The following is an 18,985-nucleotide window of genomic DNA, read 5'->3' as shown; positions in this document are numbered from 1 at the left end:
TGGGGTTGAGGGTCAGACCAGAGAACAGCCGGGGACCTCACTGGTGACTGATGTAAACAAGACACATCACTCAGGATATTTCCATCCTCATGGTACGTGACAAAACCTAGTGGCCTCAGGACAAATGGTCACGTGAGGCTCTGGAGAAGAAGCAGAGAGTCCCACCCCACCAGTGCTGCCCGTGGCAGGGATGGGGGTGGCTCCCCAGGAGCTGGTCCCACTCTCAGGCTCTCTCCGGATGCTTGAGGCAACTTACATTACTGGATGGAATGAAAATTTTATATTAATGGGTCTTACAAGTCATTTTAGTCTCTCTTACTTGGCTTTTCCATTTGTAGAAAAGTAATGCTCAGTCATCTCTTAGAATTCCTGTAAATAGGCTTGCAATGTATGTTGCAAATATTCAGTGCTACATTAAAATGTCATTGATTTAAATACTCTTTATACTCCAAAAAAGACTTCTCCCACAAGTATATGGAGAAGGGACTAAGAAATCAATTGGTTTTGACCTCCTTTCCAAGAACATTCCACAGCCAATGCAAGTTGAGATACTTTTTGGCATCCTGTCATCTGAAACATCTGAAAATGGAGAGAAAAAAAAATCATAAATTGCAATCCAGGACACAGTCTGTTGCTCTAATTATATTTTAGTTGTTGTTTGAATTGTTTCCTCCTCACATTTGATTTCAGCCACCTAATGATTGTTTTTCTATGCAAGGAGCAAGGTCCAGCCCTTTCTCTGGCCAATTTACTTCTTCAGTAGATGACAGATGTCCAGGGTGCAGAAAACATTATTAGCAGCAGAACAGAGAATACACACAGCAGTGTGGCAAGCCCCCCACAGAGGCTGTCACCAGCTCCCCCAGGCAAAGGGCCTGCAAATGATGAAAAATAAAACTAAGATTTCTGAAAACTCAAGGAGGTTTTTAAAAAGCAAAAATTCTAATATACATAGAAAATAGGACACAGCAAGAGGAAATGGATTAATCAGAAGTCCGTGCTCCTCTTATAAAGTTATATTACATGTTTTAATCCAAAGAGGAAGTGCTGTTATAAACTGGTTTTCATTCGTTTCTAAATGATGACCAAAGATTAGTGAGCTGAAAAAAAAATGTTTTTAACACAAGGGGAACAAAGAAAGGAAGTGGAGGCAGCCTGGTATTGGGGAAAGGCTGTCTTTTAAGCACACAGCCCTGAGTTCCAATGCAGGGTGGTGGGTTTCCTGCCTGTGTCAAGTTCAGCAAAGGACTGAACTTCTTTGTGATTCAGTGTCCTCACCTGTTACTTCCCAGGGAAGTGTGGACTGGATTCGTCTGCTGGGTTGGCACGGGCACGTGGTACAGGGTAGTAATTCAGTCCACCATATGGCTGATCAGGGTTTCTCTCCTCCAAGGGGGAATTAAGAGATAGCAGCCAGGGAGGGCGTCCTCGGGTGCGTATGCTAAGACGGTACAGCAGCCAGAATTTCAGGGGGGGAGAGCAAGACAGTCCCTAGCCTGTGCTGAGGTTTCTTTTATAAAGTTGTACCTGAGCGCCCCCAAAAGGATAGTCTGGGAAATTCCACGGCAGAACAAAAACAGCCTCCTTCCCTGCTCTCAGAGGATTTGAAAGGCTGCCATGCAGCTCCTGGATTGCTGACAAGCCGTGACTCATTTTGACAGAACATTTGCCAGTTTTCTCAGATTTCAGTTTTAGCTCATACCCCTGTACTTCAAATTTCTTGCAGTTTCAAAATTGAGATTCCTTCTTGCTTTGTTTTATGAAACTATGCGAATTAAGCATCACGATGTCCTGTGTGCCCTCCTACATAGGACAGGTCTTTGGAAAGGTTCTCATGGTGTGGGATATTGAGACACAGTTCCTTCCAACCTGACCCCTCCCTGGTGACCACCCGTATTTAGCATGCAGCCAGTGGCCGGAAAGAAAGGGGAAGCTAACTGGCCCATATGGGACTTGAACCTGTGACCCTTGCTTCATTATAGAACAATATTCTACCCAACCCAACTCTTTCTAATGACCTGCAAACCACCAAAAGTACAACCTCTATTTGATTATATTCTCCTATGACTCATTATTTATATTCTTAAAATATGAGCTTAGAAACATCTATGAATTTTATACTTTAAAATGAATATTTCCTGTTCTTAAGAGAATCCATGAGCACACGCACACAAGGACAGAATAATTTGCTCCCCAAATAAATAAAATATAAACCATAGCGGTGAGTTGAGATTTTATCTAGATATGTCATACTAATGGAATGTATTTTCACTATAATCAGATGAAATATAAGAGGAAATATCTTTTTCAAATTTTTCCTTAGTTGTAGAGCAGTATGCTTTGTTAATATTAACATTTATTTTCAAAAATTTTTACAAATATTGGGTTGTCAACTCTAACTTACCTTAGTTATCTGTGGATAATTCACTTTATGAAAGTGTATCTAGGATTTTGCCAACTAGCTTTGGAATAGCTGAACATCATCAGTTGGCAGGTAAGTATTAATATGTCCACACATTTTCAAATATATGCACACATACAGACACCCAGTATGATCCAGAGGCAAAAAATGCGTAAGTGGTTTTTAGAGAATTTGCTGCTCTTGAGCTCACCTGAGAATGGATTCTACACCGACCCAGTCCACATTACAAATTCATCACATTCCTCCAAGTTACTCCAAGTTTATAAAATCCTATCCAATATTGATAAGTAGAAAAGCCCTTGGAAATAATACAAGTAGTATCAACGGATCAGTGTTGGTTTCTTTTTACCACTAGGGGTTCATTGATCACTTTACCACTATTGTACATATCTTACCCTCAGATGAACGTAGATACTCTGTTCTACTTAGTGCTAATTTGTCACAACTCTCCAATGAGTATATAATAGGATTCCTTCAATGCACTTTCAACTTTGTGCCAGTAAGTGGTTGAAAGGATTCGATGGAAATGTGGGTCATATCTTGAAGGAAACAAAATAAGATCTGTGCTAATGACATAAATATAACTACCTGTCTAAATGACTTCCTGAGGGTATTAAACGTTCCGTGACTACCAGCACATTATTGGTTCTAGGTCAAATGTTTTTCTCATAAATTTGACAATGTTAAAAAAAAAAGGAATGCATTCAGTGGGCATAGGTTTTATTTCAGATGTTGACTGTACTTTTTAATCATCAAAAATGACCAAGCATAGAAGTTAAAATGTGCTTCCTTTAGAAAAGAAGTTGTATGCTCAAATGCTCCTGAGTGTACCATAAATTGAATATAATAATTTCTTATAAATTTTTTAGCTAATGAATGGAAAGAGGAACATGATCTGACGTGTTCCATCAGTATCTGAGACCACTATGAATGGAGTCAGCAAGAATTTCTAAAGTGTTATTGGACTTTGTCCATAGGTTAACATCATAACATCATCCTAGATGAAAGCTATTGTAATAGTAAAATTGCCTAAATAATTAAATAGATAAATAATCTGTCATCAAATCAGAAAATAGCCAATTACTTAAGAGAAATTTATTTAAAATAGGAAAACAATTTATGTAGGTGAAACCATCCTATATCACTCAATTATTAATTCTCATTGCCATAGATTATTTTATTAGAGTGCCTTAATTGATGGACATTTAACGGAGTTAGATTTCATTTATTCATTCTACAACTATTTATTGTGTACCAACTGTGAACGCGATATGGTGCTAGATTCAGGAGATGCACATACATGAAAGGAGAGGGGGGGTTGTGCACAGAGTGAGGTCGGAAGGGACCCAAGCACTCTGGGCCTCATCTTTGTTGGCTTCTCAATAGCATTCAACACAAATGGCCGTTTCCTCCTCTAGTCATTTAACGTGCCCCGGGTCCTTCCTCGGCATTAGGGTGTACTCTAGGCAAGACTTAGTAAACCAGGTCTCTGAGAAGTTCATGAAATGATCACTAACATGAAATTTCTCTGTTATATAAACTGTCTCATCAGTCACCACTTAATAAAATATCTTCGTTTTATCCCTTGATAATCACACAGCTTACAACATTTTCTAGAGAGCATTTTTCTATAAATTCACATATTCTAGTTTGTTTACCATAAGGAATCATAAACCAAGTATTTCCTGCTAAATGTATTTCATAAATAAGAACTCTTTTCTAGTAAATGCTGTTGTATAAATGTACCACTAGCATGTTTACAAGAGGGTTTGACCAAGTCATCTCTCTTTCCTGGGGCCAGAAAAATAAGAAAATGGTTAGTAGGCCTGATGCTAACCCATTCCTTCCCAGCTCCACATGTCCCTATGGCTTATAAATGTGAACCTCCAACTCACATCTTTCTCCTGAACTCCAAGTTCATATATCCAGTTAGTCACTCAACATTCTGACTTAGCTGTGTAATAGGTTGTCAAACGGAATATGAGCACAATAGAAATAATGATTTCTTCCCCCAACTTCCTAAACACACACACACACACACACACACCCCTTTCTTCTTGCAAGTCTTCCCATCTCAGTAGTATATTCTCTCTTTCTCTCTCTCTCTCTCTGTCTCTTCCTTCTTTTTTCCCTCCCTCCCTCCATCCCTCCCTCTCCCTCTCCCCCCGCCCCACTTCTGTCTTCTCAGGGAAAAATAGCACACTCATGCTTGACTCCTTTTTCTCTCACACCATCTATCCAATATGCCTAAAAGTTTTGCCTCTTGTACCTTCAGAACATATCCAGAATGCAACCGTGAATGCCCACCTCCACCACTGCCTTCCTGGTTCAAGTCACCACCACCTCTCAGGTGGATTACTGAAATAACCTCCTACCTGCTTCCCTGCTTCCTTCTCCAATCCTCGTCCCCAAGAGCCTACTCTGAACATACCAGCCAGATGGCTCTCTTAAAAAGATTAGTCAAATTATGTCATTCCACAATTCAAAAGTCCCCAGTGATTCCCATATCTCTCAGAACTACAGCCAGAGCTCTTGCAATGGCCTTCAGGGGCCTCTACAGCCTAGATCCCCATTAACTCTGATTTCATCTCTTCTGTTTCCCTGCCCATCACTCTACTTCAACCAACTGGCCTCTTGGCTGCACCACAAACAAGCCAAGCACATTGTGGCCTCTGGACCTTTATAAGACTGGATCTTCATCCGGGGAAGTTCATCCCCCAGGTAGCACACAGCTTGCTTTTCTAATCTCCTTCAGATGTTTGCTTAAATGAGCTCCTCTATATGGCATTTCATATTCCCTAATCACCTCTTTGAAATTGTAATCCCCATCTTCCCTAGGGTTTATTCCTCTCTATTTTTTATCCTCCTTCCCTCATATCACCAGCTGAAGCACTATACAGTCTAATCTCTCAGGATTTATTGTTACAGTCTTTTGGATGAGAGCAGAGATGTCAGTTTTGTTCACTGCTATATCCCCAGCACCTACAGTACTGTCTGTCACAAAGTGGCTTTCAATAAATGTTGCATAAATTAGGTAACAGCAGAGCAAATCCATTTGACTTGATCCTAGTTTAGAGGAGAATAGGATCGAATAATGCAACCAGGAAGACCTTGAAACTTGTACTGTGGAGATTGGGTTTTATTCTGCAGGCTGGGGAAACCATTAAAGGGAGTTGAGCCAAGCAGTAGCACAAAGAACTGAAATCAGAGATAAAAGAAATCATGCCTTAAAAAGAAGAATAATTGCAACAGTAGGGATGGATCTTGAGAGTACAATGCTAAGCGAAATAAGTCAGACAGAAAAAGTCAAGAACCATATGATTTCACTAATATGTGGAATGTAAAACTGAAAACAACAAAAGAGCAAGACAAACAAATGAAGAAACAGAAACTCATAGACACAGACAATAGTTTAGTGGTTACGAGAGGGTAAGGGGGGAAGGATGGTAGATGAGGGTAAGGGGGATCAAATATATGGTGATGGAAGGAGAACTGACTCTGGGTGGTGAACATACAATGTGATATATAGATGAGGTATTACAGAATTGTATACTTGAAACCTAAGTAACTTTACTAACCATTGTCACCCCAATAAACTTTAATTTTTTTAAAAAAAGGAATATCCAAAAACAACATACCTGTTTCTTCGACTCTGGGCAAAACACTGTAAGCCTGTGTTTTCTCTGTAAAACAGTAATAAAATAGAAACCCTTTTTATCTATCAGGAAAAAAAGGAATAATGATGAAAGGAAAATTTTGTTCTTTAATATTATTCTCTTCTTCATCAAGCTGAATATGCTCAGTGATATCGTGCGGGCTGCTAACGATTACCGTGGGCTGCACTATTGGGACCTGTTTTCAAAATGGTTTTAAAAACCGCTGGACTCCTGAAGGCAGGCGTGACAACATCCTGCTTGATGAGATCGCTAATCATGCATTGAAAGTGTCCTTAACTTGAAATATACGTATGTTCCCTAAAATTGTATGAAATAAGAATATTAAATGAAGTTGATGGAAGCAGTATTTCAAAAAACAAACTTTGGAAAATCGATTTTGGGGGACAAATTTGTAGACATACAGAGAATAAATACCGTATCTGTTTTGCCAGTTGGAATTGGAAGCCTTTCTCCATGTTGGACCCTATCTTATCTACCCACCCCTCGTTTTTCACTGAAGCCGATTAACAAGGAAACACAGACAGCACCAACAGTTAGTGTCTTGACCAACACATCTTAGTATATGTGTTATAATTTTACAACCCATTTATCCTTGTGCAGTACAACCGGTACCAGCAATACGGCGCCGAGGAGTGCGTGCTGCGCATGGGGGGCGTGCTGTGCCCCCGCCCGGGCTGCGGGGCTGGGCTGCTCCTGGAGCCCGCGCAGAGGAAGGTCACTTGCGAAGAGGGCGACGGCCTGGGCTGCGGGGTGAGTACCGCGGCACCTCTGGGTGCTGGTTACGTGTGCGTTTGCTTTGGCAAATTGCCTGGGATGATACACGTGTTTTATTTTCATTTTCCATTTGGACGCAGGCATCTTCCAAATGATGTATAAGAAAATAGATTTAAAAATTCTTATATAGGATTCCAGACGTGATAGATAGATAGATAGATAGATAGATAGATAGATAGATAGATAGATAGATAGATAGATAGATAGATAGATTAGATAGATTAGATAGATAGATAGATAGACAGACAGACAGACAGACAGACAGACAGACAGAATGGTTCTTTTTTGGAGGGAAGGGAAGATTTTTAAGCTTTAATTGCTTATCATAGTGTTTATTCTAAGACATTGTAAATCACTAGACCAGCCTTTTAAACTTTTCTGCCAGTGCTCAGTTGATTCAGAGCAAAAATGTGTGATTTCTTCTGAGTTGGCTTTAAGCAGACAGGAGTGAAAGGGAAAAAGAATTTCTCATCAGTGATGTCTTAGCGATATTGTTTGCCTAAGTATTTCAAGAAATAAAATGAAGATTAATGTGAAACTTGAAATGTTATTGTGATAAAAATCATTTTAAATTGAGATGTGCAAAACTAATGGTGCCTCTTAGAGGAGCAGAGTAAGAAATGTGGGAAATGTTTGTTCAAAGAGGTCAACCAACATGACCTACACGGCTTCTCGAATGAATCTATAGCTGCAAGTTGCTGGTGAAGGGGTGAGAAAATGTAGCTCAAAGGTGGAAAGGCTTACTGACTTATAAATTGAAATGACAAATGGAGAATAATCCTGATGTGAAATTTCATGCAGGCTGGAAAAGGAAGAAAATACATATGCTTATAAAATGCTATTGAATTTTGCTGGGAAAACATTGATGTGTTCTAAAATTGCAACTTTACGAGGGGCGTTGTGAAAGGAGTGTTGATGGCAGAGGCTCATTACCCAGGCCTGATTTTTAGCTGAGCAGAGTCCCCTGTGCCTAGTTTGCATCTGTCCCCCTTCGTAAGGCTTCCTATCTGTCCTGCGGTGGGACTCCCAAAGCCCTGGGCTGAGCGAGAAAGTACAGGAAGTGGGAGTTGAAACACAGTGAGATGCCACGGTGCCTGCTTAGGAAGAAACACCTCTGGATTAATGACCATGGCTGCACTAGAACAAAAATTAAAGGATTGTTTGCTAGCCTCAGAAATTATGGAAGTCAGAGTACACTTTCCAGCATTACTCGCCATCATTTCCTGTGTAATCTGTGCCAGTCGTGTGTGGTGGCCTAAGCAGCCTGACACATTCTGGGCTCAGAATACTAGCGAATGTTTTCTTTCAAAATGAGTTATAATAGTTTTTAACTAACGGCTAATTGTATGCTTCTGCCTGCTGACTGCCTGCTGCTGTTGCATTCTCTAACAGTAGATTTTAAGATCTTACCTTTCTTTATGAGGTGGGAAGATTGTTTGGCCAATCTTCTACACTCAGTTTTTCACCTGGCTTCAAAGAACTTTGAAGGTTTTGTGCAATTTGAAAGTTTCGAACTCCTTTATCTTTCCTTTTTTACACAATGTGACATACCTATTTAAGCTCTAACTGATGGAAAATGACATTGGAAGTGAATTGAGTTGCTCATATCTTTGAGTTAAGAGAGTTTGGGGGGCAAACCTTACCTCAAAGAAGACAGCTACCTTTGGGATGTTTCTTTGTCCTGTGGGAATTCTAGGTAATGAGTTTTGTTTTATTTTGATTTGTTCTCTTTTGTTGTTTTGGGAGGTGTGCCTACCAGTTTGTACCTTAGTTGTCTGTTGCTGCATAACCAATAACCCCAATTTTTAACCATTTAATAAACATGTATTATCTCTCAGAGTTTCTGAAGATCAGGAATCCATGAGTGACTTATCTGGGTGGTTCAGGCTCAGGGTGTCTCGTGAGGTGGCAGACAAACTGGGTTTGTGGGGAAAGGGAAATTTTCTTTTCCCTCTTAGTTCTTCTGGCTGGTCTAATAATCAAATCGACATGAGACAGATTAACAGGAGAAAATAACCAAATGTAACTATATGTGCATACACATACACTTCCATGAGAATTTGGGACCCTGGGACAAGTCAGGAAGTTGAGGCCTATATGGCATCTTGAGCTAAGGAGCAAGATGGGAATAATGGTTTGGGACTTCAGAGCGGAAGAAGGCAATTCCCATGGAGATGGAAAAGCAAATGTTTGGTAAATAAGTGTTTGCTGGGCCACCTTTAACCATGGGACACGGAGAGGACTGAGCAATGGTCCTTGCTAGCTTCCCCCTGTCTATCATACTAGTTCATAACAAACTATAGTTACTATGATGACAGTCCCCTTCCTAGAACAGGTCCCTGTATTTAAGTTATTTTCAGCAGTTAGGGAAAAGGTCAGAGGTTCATTTTGAGTCTTTTGTTTCTTAAAAATAACCAGCTTAAAATAATCAATATCCCAAAGAGGCATAGCTGGAGGTGGCAAACTCTGTTCCCTTTCAGGTTGCAGTTATCTGAAGGCTTGACTGGGGCTGTAAGATTCCAAGATAACTTCCAAGATGGCTCATTCATGTGACTGTTGGCCAAAAAGACCTCGGTTTCTCTTGGCTATTGGCTGAAGGCCACAGTTCCTCACCATGTGGGCCTTGTCTTGGGTTATTTGTTCCCAGGATGGCAGCTAACTTACCTGGAGCAAGTGATGAGAGAGAGAGAGAGAGAGAGAGAGAGAGAGAAGAGAAGGTCACAATGCCTTATATGACCGAGTCTCCAAAGTGGCGCACCATCCCTTCTGTTTTATTCCATTCATTAGAATTGAGGTACTAGATCCAGCTCACCCTCAAATGGAAGGGAATTCGGCTCCATTTCAAAGGAAAGAGTATCAAAGAAATCCTGGACATACTTTGAACCACCACATTTTGCAGTTTGAAGAGGTTGAAGAAGGGTAAAGATAAATGATTTTCTATAGTATACACGATGCTTTCCTTTTCCTCCCAGCCTTTGGTGTCCCAATCCCCATACTATTTTTACATCAATTTCCATTGCTTTGACTTCTCAACAGACATAAATTGACCTCATCACTCTCTTTTATCTTCAAGTCCTTAACTTTTACAAAGGCTATTGACCCAACTTATATACCTTTTGGGATTCTGAAGTGGTTAAAAAGGAGGTTGAGTTTGATGTCTTAAGTTCAAATCCTGGCTCCACCAACCACTAGTGGTCTTAATTTTTTTGTGCCTCAGCTTCTCACCTCTACAATAGGGTGTATTATAGTAACATGGTATAAGATTATTATGAATATCAAATGAGATAGTAGATGTAAAATGCTAAGAACAGTGCCTGGCATTAAGTGTGTATTTATTTAATATTTAATCAAAAGCTTAATAGTTATCAAAAGCTCACCTAAAAGACCCAGTATTCAAGGAAAATTATTTACATTTATTTGATCCTCTCTTCCAAATATCTAGAATATACCCCTGGATCAAGTCAGATCTATAGAAGGGAATTAGGTACCTAGTCCTCACGATTTTAGCTCTTAAAACAATTGCTTTCCCTACATCGTACTTTGGCATAATGCCCTTTGTTTATGTTGTGGTCATTCTACTGGCTCAGGACCTCCCAGTGGACTTTTCTATGAGGAGCCATGGTGTCTATTCCAGGCTGATCTGAGCAGCAGGAGCAGTCATGCTTGTCCTAAGGAAAGTTGTCCTTGAGGGTATTGTGAATTGTGCAGCTGATCAGGTTTCCCTCTGCGAGCTGACTGCTGGAAAACCTAGAGCCACATTGGTGGGCTCTATCGCGTACACCGAGGCCATTAATGGGATGAGTTTTGGAGCTCATTTCCTAGCTTCTCTTTTTCCTTCTTTCTCTTCCCCTTTTCCTGATGCATCCTGTTTTGCTGTGATTTGTACATCTTTGCACGGCGCCAGTCCTTTCTGGATTTGAGGATGGTCATGGAAAGCCATCGTATGGAAGGAATCGTAGTGAGTTAATGTTTCAGTGGCAGAACAGGGCTCTGTAGGTAGAAGTTAGAGGAAGGTGAATCTCTGTTCAGTATTTGCTCTAACACCACAGATAACCAGCCACAAAACAGGATGCCTCAGGGAGTAGCGAGCACCTCATCCACACAGCGTTCAAGGAAAGCCATTGGCGGCAAAGCTACGGAAGAATCAGGGTCTTAGACATGGAAGAAACCCTAGCTATCGTTAACTTCAGACTTTATATTCCTGTTCTCAGTTTTTATATTCTTGTCTTCATAGTGGTCCTCAGGCTGTAGTTCACAGGTTTATTGTAAGGGATGTGCAAATCCACCTGAGCTTAATTTCTCCTCAACTATCAAAAGATCCAAAAAGTACAACTCTTATTATGTGGGTATACAAGAAATGCTTGATGTTACAAAGAGTTACCTCATGCGTAAAAAGGTTGAGAACCGAAGTCCCTGTCATTCACAGAATTTAAATATTAAGCCATAGAGGTCCTTGGGATATGCCCATAGACACGCATGTTCAGAGCTGAGACACACACATGTGTTGTACTTCGGGCTTGTGTGGTTCTAAGCTTCTTGTCAGTCAGCCCCCAGTACATGCCTGGATGGTCCCCCGTACATCCATATTTGCTGTTGTACATAGTTTCCATCTGAAGAAACAGACTTCAGCATTTTGATTGTCTTTGGCTTCTTGAAAAGAGGTGCTAAGGTTAATATGTATGAGTCTTTTATTCAAACATCTAGTAATGTTCATTGGAAAATCAGACGCCCTGATTCTGTGCTCTACTCTGTCACTGAGCTTGACCGTTACCCGGAGAACAGTGTGTTAGCTAATAAATAAAGCCAAGGATTTCTATTTAAATGATAATGCCGGTCCCTCTAGGAAAGGCCTGATAGATGTATGATGGTTATAGCAAACTTATTACCATTATGAAGAATTATTTGAGATTAAGTACCACCTCCCAGGATTGGTGGGAAGTGGTACTTAATCTTCAAACAAGTTGAAATGTTGCACTTGTTTCATGACTTTATATTCCTGTACTCAGTTTTTATATTCTTGTCTTCATTAGATTCGTGTATTGGGGGTTCAACATTCACTGAATGAATGAATGAATGAATCTTAACATACAAGTAATATGAATACAACATCACTTTTATTTTCAAATATTATCATTTATTCCAATATTGCTTATTGTGCCTCAACAAGAATCTCTTCAAAAAATATTTAAGTACCTCCATATATTTATACGATATACGATGTTTCACTTGCACACATAATACATAATTCAGAATACCAAAATATGCTAAGTTCAGAGATCCACAAAAAGTCAACTAGGAACCTGAAAGTACTGTAAAAGTTAGAGTTTATATACCCTATCGAAGGCTACATGGCCAAATAAAGAATTTTGTACCATCTGGTATATAAAATGTCAGTCTTGGGAGCACTGAGGTTTTAGTTTTGACACAGCATGGAATATTTTTGATAGATGCAACTCAATGAAGAATATATTTGGATATCAAGTAGCCTGACCTACTCTGTGCTGACCTTTGATCATATTTTTACTCCTCATAAAAAATATTAATTCATTTCCTGAGGAGTTTACGTTATGCATTATTTTTTGTCTGGCCTTATTGGTATTCATCAGAACTCTCTCACTAACTTTTATGATTCCGAGGTAAAATGTTGACATGTTTAATACTGGAGAATAGCAAAAAAATATGGAATACAATATACTCACTAATCTGGGAATACAGAACGCTATGGCAATCAAACTTGTTGAGTTTTCTATAAACAAAACATCTTTATCTTATGTGGTGTTGTTTAGGGATATTATATGTCTGGGAGATAATTTCTTACAATAATACTAAGAATTGGATGAAGAGTTTTCTGTTTTGCATTAGAAACCCAAGGACAAGATTTCACAAATGCAGAAAAACAAAAATTACTCATTTAAATGAAAACCAAAGATTTCTTTAAAATCATATTACTGGCCATTAGTTAAGGAAACAAAATAGAATTTCTTTTTTTTCAATTAAAGTTTATTGGGGTGACAATTGTTAGTAAAAATAGAATGTCTTAAGGCATTTGATAATGACTCCCTCCTTTACTGAGTACCATGAGTCGCCCCAAAGCAGTTTTCAGGAGGAGCCAGTGACGCGTTGCCGTTGGGCTCCTCACTTGCTCGCACCGGCCCTCTTAACCACGTTTGTATCCTTGCGTTGTTTTCCTTGAAGAGCGTCTCACAATTTATAGAACTTAACGTTACCAGGGTCTGTCACACCTGGATCTAGACCTACTGCTATGCACAAAGAAAATTTTGTTGAAAATAGTGATTTTGAACTATTTATCACAGTAGCATTAATATATTGTTGAAGATTTCAGTTCATTGAGAGTCTGAACCTCATTTTCAGTCCTCAGATAAGAAAGGAGTTGGTGAAGACAGATGGAGACACCTAAGTCTCTCAGTGGTAGATAAAACTAATTATTAAGTAAAAAAATTAATAAATAGAGAACAAGCCCTCTTTTTCAATATGTAGAGCTCAGAAATGGAAAACAAGCTGATTGTTAATATTTGATAGTCAAAGGAAAAACACAAGGGTTACTTTTCCTGTTCTTTAAAGATATTTTAATTTTGTAAAAATCCATAATTAAATTCCATGAAGCATTTTGTAAACAATATTTAGTTCTCCCTTTTCTTAAAACAGACTAGAAATTAAAGTCTAGACTACAAATATATGTGTTTTAAATGATGATGCTTTCAAAGAGATACCAGAAGGGATGAGTAGTTTTCATTGTGAGTAACATGGATTTGTAAGCATTAATTAAGCTCCAGGCTGTACCTTACTTGCCTTCTCCGCCGGCCTCTCCAACACATAGAAAGGAGAAACATATCTTATAGACATGTTATTTTTTGATATACAAGATGTTATTTACGAAAAAGCATCTTAAACAGATAGTTAATGTTACAAAATGTCAAAAATACACATTCCATGTTTATTTGACATGTGTGCAAAAATCTAATTTAAACTTAGATTGGCTCATCTGCAGATTGGAAATAAGTCTTGCTAGACTTTCTGCATATGAGACAGCTTGAAGTGCAAAGATAGAAAGCTTTTTATTTAATTAAAGAAACCGTTCACAAAAGCACAAACAAGTTGTGCATACCATCCCTCTGGAACACATTAATCAATTGACAAATGTTCCTAGAAAGTGTTCTGCGGTTTGAAATAGAAATATGTATTTTCTAACAGCACAGGCCACTGTCCATCCCACTAATCTTTAGCTAATTTTTGTTCAAATAATGGGAACTAGGAAATAATTAGACTCTTTCAAAATGGTGAGCTCCGTCTCTTTGGACAATGTGGTATAAAATCAATTGTGTGGCAAATTGAATGGAAAAGTTTTTGTTTTTAATTAAACAAAGTTAAAAATTCAGTTCCTCAGTCACAGTGGCCCCATTTCAAGGGCTTGAGGGCCACATGTGGTTTCCAGTGATGGACTGGACAGTGCAGAGATCATACTTTCATCATAGTCACAGAAAGTTCTGTCGAACAGTGCAAGTCTGAAGACAGACTATGACATCACCCAAAGAAGTGGTGTTTGCAGACTCAGTTTCCCGTGTCTCATATACACGCCCTTTGACCTCTTTGGTCTAGTTAAAAAGAAAAAAGTCTTTCCACAAATTGAAAGCAATTATCTAAGGAAAAACATGGAGACCCGCATTTTTCAAAGTGAGACTCGTGCTGCCCAGGTGTTACTAGGAGGGGATGTTACTTGGAGGAGGGTTGGAGTGGAAGCAGAGAGACTGCACGATCAAATAGCTGGAAACAGGAGTTCAGCTACGTTAACAGAGTGTTTTCTGTAGGCCTTTCAGCTTTCCATATGCAAACATGTGTTTTGCCTGAACAAGCAGAATACCACAAGAAGGATTTCCTAAACTTTTTCAAGCAAGAACTGCCTGTTGGGTGGTACCTCTTATAAGACAGTGTTTCGTGGAACAGCTTGGGCATGAAATCACGTGCTCTGGTTTTTTTAAGTGTCTGGTGCTGACCAGCCAGCATTGCCGTCACAAGAAGCTAATTAACAGTGAAACCGAAGGATTAGAACAGCAGACCCACACATTTTCCTCTTTCTGGAGAACTAACCATGAATGGTTTTCTTTTTTAATGTCTAGGCCCTATTTGTCTTAGATGTAGTTCTAAGTATTTTTAGAGTGAAGTCTTTTTATTTCTTCAACTGCTATCAATACATGATTTTATGGGTTTGAGATCCACAGACAAGACAGGATGGCATTTTATGATCGTGTGTCGTTAATAACATATTTTCCAATGGTTGCTATAAAATGAACATGAGAGGTATTTTAATGACATAGAATAAATGATATAATGGTACAGAAAATATTTCCACATCATGAGTGTCCTCGTGTGTCAATCTCATAAAACGTTAACTGTGTAAGACAACATGGTGTAATGACAAAGGAATCGTGGGGTTTTGATTTTTGTTCTTGTTTTCTCTACTGTCAGGGATAGCTGCACATCTAGACAGGAGCAGTCAGGAGGATGCAGTATCTGGGCCGTGCCCAGCTGTCACTGTCCTGGTGGGGCCGCTCTCCCAAGGTGGCCTGTTGGAGCGCCCTCACCTGGCGTTCTGAATGGCGGTCTTGTCGTCCTGTTCTTCCCTGAGGCCATTCGTAGGTGGAGGGGACAGAGTTATGGTCCATTTCTTTCATCTAATTATTTTCACCCCCACCTTTTCCCTGGCCTCCTCTCATCGGGTGGTGGAAGCCGCTCAGAGGCACATTATGTTCTCTTCTTGCTGACTTGCCTCTAGCATTTCCCCTGGACTCTGCCCCCTCAAGGAGCTCGTTCCGCTCTGTACTTATCTCGGTCATGGCTTCCATCATTCCTTCCTGTGCGCTGGGGTTTGTTTGCCCTTCACATTGCCTCAGAAAATGGCCTCATGGATTTGGTGTTGTTCATTCCAGCTCATTTGTTATACTCCCTGGTTCTCATCTCGTCTACACTCAGGATTATGGGGTATGATCATGAAAACAGTTCTCTTTGTTCTCTCATTTTCCCTTAATCTACTATTTTTTTTTATTGTGGAAAATATATAAAATTTGCCATTTATTAACATTTTTAAGTGTACAATCCAGTGGCAGTAAGTATATTCCTAATGTTGTGTAACCATCACTGCTATCTACTTCCAAATTATTTCATCACCCCAGATAGAAACTCTGAACCCGCTATGCCATAACTAGCGCCCCATTCCCTCCAGCTCCTGGTAACCACGAATCTACTTTCTGTTTCTATGAATTTGTCTGTTCTTGAAATTTCGTGTCAGTGGAATCATAGAATATTTATCTTTTTGTCTGGCTCATTTCACTTAACATGTTTTCAGGGTTCATCCATGTTGTAGCATGTGTCAGAATTTCATTCCTTTGCATAGCTGAGTAATATTCCACTGTATAGCTAGGCCACATTTTGTTTCTCCCATTCTCTCTTAAAATTTAATCAGCCAGAGTAGTCCCTCCTCTTCCTGGGTCAAAAGTCAGACAGGCTCTCTGACTGTAGCCACTCATAAGTAATAAAAAGTCCTAGAGTCACTTCAAGTTGCGATTATACTCTCAGTTCATTAAAAATGCCTTGTCTCAAACAATGAACTTGATTTTTTAACATCATTAAATCTTCTCCCCCTGCCCCCGAGGCCCAGCCCTTTGCACCATACCTGTGAGCACTTGGCGTGGAACCCCAGGGGGGCTGATTGAGCTCGCCTCGTTTCTCTGGGGGTTCACCAAGTCCTGCCTGCAGCACTGACTCTTTATTCACCTTTGGACTAAGGTCAACAGTAAGTACAATAATAGCTGATTACCCACTTGATCCTCAAAGACCTGAGAAGTGTCTTTTTCTCCTACGTCCAGATCCAGCTTTTCTAATTCCAGTGCTTAAAATTAGTTTGCTTCAAATGAAAATCACTTAGCCCTGTATTACAATAGTACCTGGGATGTCTCAGCCTCATCACAGCGTCATCCCCACGGACCAAAGCCCCCTGTCGTCACGTGGGTAGCAAAATCCTACAGGTATAACAGCAATGGGACTCTGCTAGAAATACACCTTCTGGAGGCATCACAAAGATTTGTCAAGATGCTTGTGGAGGGCAGCCTTTGTAGCACCATTTTGGGAAAGATAAAAATTTAGAAACAATCAAATTTTCAATTATTCTGGTTGCATACATTTTTTTACATAGCTATACAATAAAATACAATACCCTGTTTAAAAGAATAAGGTCATTCTGTGTACTATGTCGCAAATTTTAATATACGGAATTAAGTGAAAAGAGCAAGAAGGACAACCAGTCCTCATAAATATATAAAATATTTTAGTAAGAATTAAGGAAACTGTTGAAAGTGGTTTAGGACAGAGAAGGTGGGCATATAGGGAAGAAAGCTTTTAATTTATAACTTTCTGAAGCGTTTGAGGTTTCTAAACATATAGACATATTACTTCTACTTTTTAAAACATAGGGGATTATCTTAGTTTATGAGCAACTTTTCTTCTTCGGGGAACTTCTTATATTGGAAAAAAGCTAGTAGTGTTATTTGTTAAGAATAAAAGCAAGGTGACCAGTCATTAAATTAGGTGGAAGTTTACACTATTTCAGACATAGCATTCCTTAGAGGTTAGACTAGGGAGAGGGAAATACGCCTTCTACTGGCAGAGACCAAGGGCGTGAAAACCCTGTCCATAAAGCTTGACTACTGTTCACTGGAGGGGCTAAGAGATACAGGTGGTCTGCACCACGTACTTGCAAGCATTCAATTTGCATGGAGCACACTCTCCTGTCATACTGATTTAGTTGAGTGACATAGTTAAGAAAAATGGGAGTGAAGTCTGCTAGGAAATCTAATTTATGTTCTCAAAATAAGTTCTGTGAAACATGTCACCAAAAACATTGAACGGCTGAATGCAAATAGGTGAATTTCAATTTTGTGTCATTCTTAAATAGTTTCAGTAGTTCCTAAATTACAGGAAAATATATTCCGACGGTACTTTGCACATACCTGTATCCTAGGGATTATATTCTTGCAGTGTGTTTTATTATTTTTTGTTTATCTTCCTATTTCTGTTTATACCTATTTTCAATGAAATGTAGAGTTTGGGTGACTCAAAAAATCATATACTCGCTATGAGAGTAACATATGTTTCAAACATTCCACTGGAAAAGGCTAAGTCTATAAATTATTATGTCAGTTCTCTGCAAACTCCCGGGGAAAACAGAGCTTTTCCTGGGTAAAGAGAAGTCGCTCCCATGGTTGGTGGTGTGCAAGTGTCTCTACCCGATGAGAAGCAAAGCGTTCCCTGGATCCTGAAAACCCCAGGTGGGATTCCTCCTTGCCTGCTTTGCAGTCCCACAGCCCTCAGGATTCTGCCCAATGAGGGCCTCAATCTCTTTTGCATCTTCAGCCCTGGAATAAATGAGGCCTAAGAATGGAAACGGAAGGCTCCTCAGGCACGTCTGACCTGGCCCAGCTGCATCCTGACTCCCACCTTCCCTGCGTATTGGAGGCCCAGAGGAATTACATCTACCTGTCTGAACTACCTGAGCCAGCTACACAGGCCTTTGTCCACCTGTCCATTAAAGCTTCCTGTTGGGTATCTTTCAAGTTAATTTTATTTAAGAATTCTTTACAAGGAAAAGAAAAAAATCAAGACTCCAGCCCGTAGATAAGTAAGGCCTGGGCCTTGTGTAGGCCTTGCCCTGTCCGCTCATTCTTGCACCGGCATCGGAAGTGTGGACTCAAGAAGGAATCCTTTCAGAGGGAGAAAGCACTATCGGAGGCACTGGAGAAGTAATTTGTCAAGTGGACCTATTATTGCACTTCCAGAAAGAAAGCAATTTTCTTCTTCCTTTCTGAAGAAGCAGGCCTAGAAAGCCTGTTTCTTCCCCAACCCGCCCCTCTCCTCGTTCTCTTTTAGAGAGAAATAATATTGTTCCTGACACACATTCTTTACAAAGCCTTGTTGTCCAGAATGCAGTGACAGTCTGAGAATTTAATGTCTAGTGATTTTTTGTCCAGCTCCTCTCAAGGTATCAGTGTTAAACTGATAGGTCCGTAATTCAAAGGAAGTCTGAATTAACTATTCCTGTGGC

The 18,985-nt window shown here is 39.7% G+C and overlaps 1 protein-coding gene across 4 annotated transcripts in view; it reads left to right on the top strand.

Annotated features, from left to right (window-relative positions):
• The window catches only part of PRKN (parkin RBR E3 ubiquitin protein ligase), a 1,115,215-nt gene that overhangs the window by 950,942 nt on the left and 145,288 nt on the right, over window positions 1-18,985 (top strand). For all 4 annotated transcript variants that reach the window (XM_074333793.1, XM_074333791.1, XM_074333790.1 and 1 more), the window contains one exon: window positions 6,700-6,849. In XM_074333793.1, the coding sequence (XP_074189894.1) occupies window positions 6,700-6,849 (150 nt within the window). The remainder of the gene's footprint in view (window positions 1-6,699; window positions 6,850-18,985) is intronic.

This window comes from Rhinolophus sinicus, linkage group LG05 (genome assembly GCF_036562045.2).
Source record: "Rhinolophus sinicus isolate RSC01 linkage group LG05, ASM3656204v1, whole genome shotgun sequence".
Lineage (NCBI taxonomy): Eukaryota > Metazoa > Chordata > Mammalia > Chiroptera > Rhinolophidae > Rhinolophus > Rhinolophus sinicus.
Note: the sequence above shows the minus strand (reverse complement) of the source record. Positions and strands in the feature narration are given on the sequence as shown.